A 4,593-nucleotide genomic window follows, 5' to 3' on the forward strand; every position below is an offset into this window, starting at 1 on the left:
TATCACAAAAACAGACCTGCACTTTTAAAAACTGCAGGGGAATATGCCGCGGTTGTGACCTGAGCCGCGGCATATACTTTTTCGTTTCAATTTTTTTTTTTAAAAAAGAGACATATGGCCGCGGTTCTTGCACTAACCGCGGCCTATAGTGGACACTTTTTGCCGCGGTTGAACCGCGGCATATAGGGGACAATTTTATTTTTTTTTTAAAAAAAAAAAAAGATTTAGGCAGCGGTTCCTTGGACAACCGCGGCAGATTACGGAACTTATATACCGCGGTTTTAACCGCGGCCTAAAATCTCTGATTTACTACCGCGGCTGAATATGTCGCGGTTCGTAAACCGCGACCTACAGTGAAAAATAACCGCGGTAAAATCCTCTCGCTGCACTAGTAAATGAATTAAATTAATGCATGTTGAAAAAAACGTAAGATCATTATGACATATAATTAATTTTATTTATATGTGTGTTTTGAAATCAATTATTTGAATCAAACTGTTACTACCAGAGGTCATAAATATAGTTAATAATTAAGTCATAAATTATTTCTACTTAAAAGTCAAAAAGTATAATTAGTAATTAAGTTATAAATTATTTCTACTTAGAGCGTAATAATTCAAGTATAGTAATAGGTCAGATAAAGTAACTCATAATCGAATCTCTTAAAATAAAAAGAATTGTGTCCTCACTGTTACTAATATTTTTTAATTAAATAATAAAATTCATATTAGAAAATGAATTTTAATATTAATTTAATTTTACAAAACTAATTTATAAAATAAAGTTTGTATTTATATATATATATATATATATTATAGATTAACTTTATTTATAATTAATATACGACATTCAAGAATTATCACCCAATTATTGGTATCAAAATTAAAGTTATGAGTTGAATTTTTCATAAGCCAATTGCTCAGAAAGATATTATTGCATATATGGCATAATTATAATTATCTTAGAGTATAAATCGAGTGAACCAAAATTCATTAGTAAGGAGACTTATTGGAGGATATATCAATTATCCTATAGGAAAAACAAAGGGATAAGAAAATGTAGGTTGTGAAAACGTTTATTATACTTTGACACACATAAATTTTTTATACTATTGGAAAAATGCTAATTAACGTCGGTTATTTTGGGTTTTTAATGTTTACAAAATAATTGACGTCATTTCCGGTAATGTCAATGGGACGTCGGACATGAATATAACCGACGTCTATAGTGACACGTCAGTCAGTGCCATATCCGACGTCACTAAACGTCGGAGTATTACTAACTGGACGTCTAAAGACATTATATAGACGTCGGTCTGAGCAATAACCGACGTCGAAGAGGCACTAAAGACTTCGAAAATGACACTGACTGACGTCTAAAAGGTACTATAGACGTCGGTGTATACATTAACCGACGTCTAATCCAGTGGTTGTGTTTTAGTGCAGTTTTGTTCCCGTCTTTGGATAGCCTAGTAGCACAATCTCCTTTTGCTAGTTTCCCCCCAAAAAAAACTTGCGTCTTTTGAATTTCTTATGGGTCCTTTCAATCCAAAACCGAACCTGGGTTTTTGCTTAGTTCCATTTTCATCCGCAAGAGAGAAAAATCAGGGTGAAACGATAATTAGGCAACGACCCAAGGTCGTTTTTGGGTTGAAACTACCAAAAGAAATTCACAAGACGCCGCTTTTTCTGGGAGGTAGCTAGCAAATGGAGAATGTGTTACTACGTTACCCCAAGAAAGGAACAAAACTGCATTAAAACACAACACAAAGAAAGCAAATTTTAATCAGTTGAACCAGAAGATAATTGATGAAAGACTAAACAAAGTTTAAACGGTAAGCATAAAAAAAAAACCATGCACTTGGGATGCAATGCCGCAAGAGAGAAAAAGGAGAGGAGGAAGACGATAAAGATATCAGAAACAACAATAGAATGTCGCAAGCTAGAAAAAGAAGAGGTGCCGCGAGAGAAAAAGGAGAAGAAGAAGACGATATCAGAAACTGAATGCCGCGAAGAGTTTGCAATTTATTTAAAATGAAATTGGGCGTCGTTTTCTCCAGAAACCGATGTCTATAGTCACATAGATGTCGATTATCTCACTAATATGATGTCCAAGTTAACATTTAAACTGACTTTTTGAATACCCATTAGACGTTGGTTTTGAGGGGAACCGGCGTCTAGGAAGCTGAACCGATTGACGTTTGATTTCCTGTCAGGGATGTTCACGGCAGCAGTGATGGGGCGCCGATGTCTATAATAAAGTAAACGTCGGTGCCCTTCTAGCCGACGTTTAAGTCCCTCGAGTTTGGTGAACATAATTAATTACAGGCACATAGACGTCGCTTCCCCTCAACACTGACGTCTAAATTAAAGAATTTTTTGTCTTCCCGCCTTCCAGACAATCTTTAGACGTTGCCTTTTGACTACGTGACGTCTAAGCGCTTAGGAATTAGGTGAAGAGCATTAATTGCAGTCACATAGACGTCGGCCCCCCGTTAACACCGACGTCACTAGACTGTCTTTTCACCTACCTCAAGCCATTAGATGTTGGTTTGTGGCAGTGGGGACGTCTACGATATCATAGACGTCGCCTTACCTTAAAACCAACGTCTAGTTTACCAAGCTACTTATGATAATGCCACCGTCTACTCATATACGTCGGGTTACCAGCAAACCGACGTCTTCTGGGTGACATTAAACAACGTTTTTGCACTAGTGTTACATTCATTTGACATTATTTTTTTTTTATTTCTACTTTTTTTTTCTTGAAAAACTACAAGATTCACTCTTTTAAGACTATTTTATCTTTGTTAGATGTGTCAAATGAATGTCAATGTGTGTCATGCTACTCTTACTCATCTTGATATCTTAACAACTTTTATTAACATTTTTTTTAACAATAGATTATGTATCATTATTTTATTGATCCACTTGTTTGAAACAAACTAGTCACAAAACTATTACGAAAAAATTAGAAGAAAGTTGTTAAAAGAAAGTTATCGAACAACATTTTCCTTTATTTAAAGTTATCATTTTCTCATTATTCTTTTCTCACCGTACATAAAACACGGCCTTTCTCTGAATTGGACGTGTTCTAACAATGTGGTTAAAGTGAGAAAGCAAAGAAGAAGCAAATCTATGGCTTCTTACAGCCTGGCCCTTTAACAATCCCAGGAGAAAGGGTCTTAAGAACTGGATTTCTCTCAAAGAAATTTGTTGGTCTCAATTCAAATCCAGTGCTCAACAAAGGCATTATTGGAAAATCTTCCTGACACGGGACATGGTGGATTCCCACCACGTACCACACTACAATGTCCTTCTTCTCAATACCTCTGTTCCTGCAAAATTTTCAATTTCAAAAGGAACGTTAATACTGCAATATCAAAATAAATGTTTATGGAAAATGAGCTAAAAAAATATTAAAAAATGAAGTGTTAGCTGAACTCAATTGTTCAAAACTAATTTTTAAAGTGATATTTACGTTTCAGTTATACTAACAAATCAATTTTTAAGATAAAATTTACATTTTATATTTTAAATTCATTTTATCTCTAATTGATAGGTGAATATTTATAATAAATGTATCGAATGATAGTAGAAATTGTTTATAAACTTTAATGAATGTTGAAGTGTGGGTTGAATCGTAAGAGATCCTTACTGCTTAGTCCAAACAGCCAACGTATCATCTCCATGGCTCTGATCAACATATAACCCGCCAGCCCATTTCTCAGTCCTATTGTAAGGCGTAACCCAAACGTTGTAATTGGTGAAGGCACCACGTGTTTGAGGAAAGTCGTCATCGGTGAGAAGTGGATGAGCTGCTGCATTTGGAACCAAACGGTAGCCCACCTCGTTCCCAGTGGATGTCTTTTTGTTAGGATTCACCACTGCTAGCTCTGATGGACTAAACCCTAGTTTTATCTTTGCATCAGATTCAGTCTTCACAACCTCACTACTAGTTGTCCAATAGCTCTTTCTCTTTGAACTCTGGTCATTCACTTCCACAGTCTTCAGATTCGTCTTCACAAACGAGTTATCCACACCATCAATGTCGAAGTCAAGATGGTAAATGTAGTAATGATCATGGTAAACACCAATGCTGTTTTCTGACACCAATGTGCCATGTTGGTCTCCCTTTATCTCGTCTTTATGTGTAATGTCCACTGCTTTAATTTCCAACATCCCCGACAGCGATATCTGTTCAAAGATTTAAAAAACATTGAGTCTAACATCACGTCACAAAAACAAAAGATAGAATACTTATCATTCTTTCAGTCATGTCAAGATGAAAATATCTAGTACTGTTACACAAATTTTATATTACTATTGTTACTTAATAATCAGTTATATTATTTGTGAACATGGACACGGATTCAGTATATGCTTTTCCATAAACTACTGACATTTAAGAACATCTGTCTCAACAAACATAGCACAGATACTTTCTAATCATAGCAAAGAGCCCAAATTAGAATTTCAAATGCAACCTTTTGCAGCAAATATATATATATATATATATATATATATATATATATATATATATATATATATATATATATATATATATATATATATGAAAAATGATATTTTAACA

The 4,593-nt window shown here is 34.6% G+C and overlaps 1 protein-coding gene across 1 annotated transcript in view; it reads right to left on the minus strand.

Moving 5' to 3' along the window:
- Nucleotides 1-3,040: 3,040 nt before the first annotated feature.
- LOC106753402 (primary amine oxidase) overlaps nt 3,041-4,593 on the minus strand; it is a 6,027-nt gene continuing 4,474 nt past the window's right edge. Inside the window, exons 4-5 of the mRNA XM_014635203.2 lie at nt 3,658-4,196; nt 3,041-3,337 (exon numbers count right to left, since the gene is read on the minus strand). Of these exons, the coding sequence (XP_014490689.1) occupies nt 3,136-3,337; nt 3,658-4,196 (741 nt within the window). The 3' untranslated portion in view covers nt 3,041-3,135. The remainder of the gene's footprint in view (nt 3,338-3,657; nt 4,197-4,593) is intronic.

This window comes from Vigna radiata, unplaced genomic scaffold, assembly GCF_000741045.1.
Source record: "Vigna radiata var. radiata cultivar VC1973A unplaced genomic scaffold, Vradiata_ver6 scaffold_228, whole genome shotgun sequence".
Lineage (NCBI taxonomy): Eukaryota > Viridiplantae > Streptophyta > Magnoliopsida > Fabales > Fabaceae > Vigna > Vigna radiata.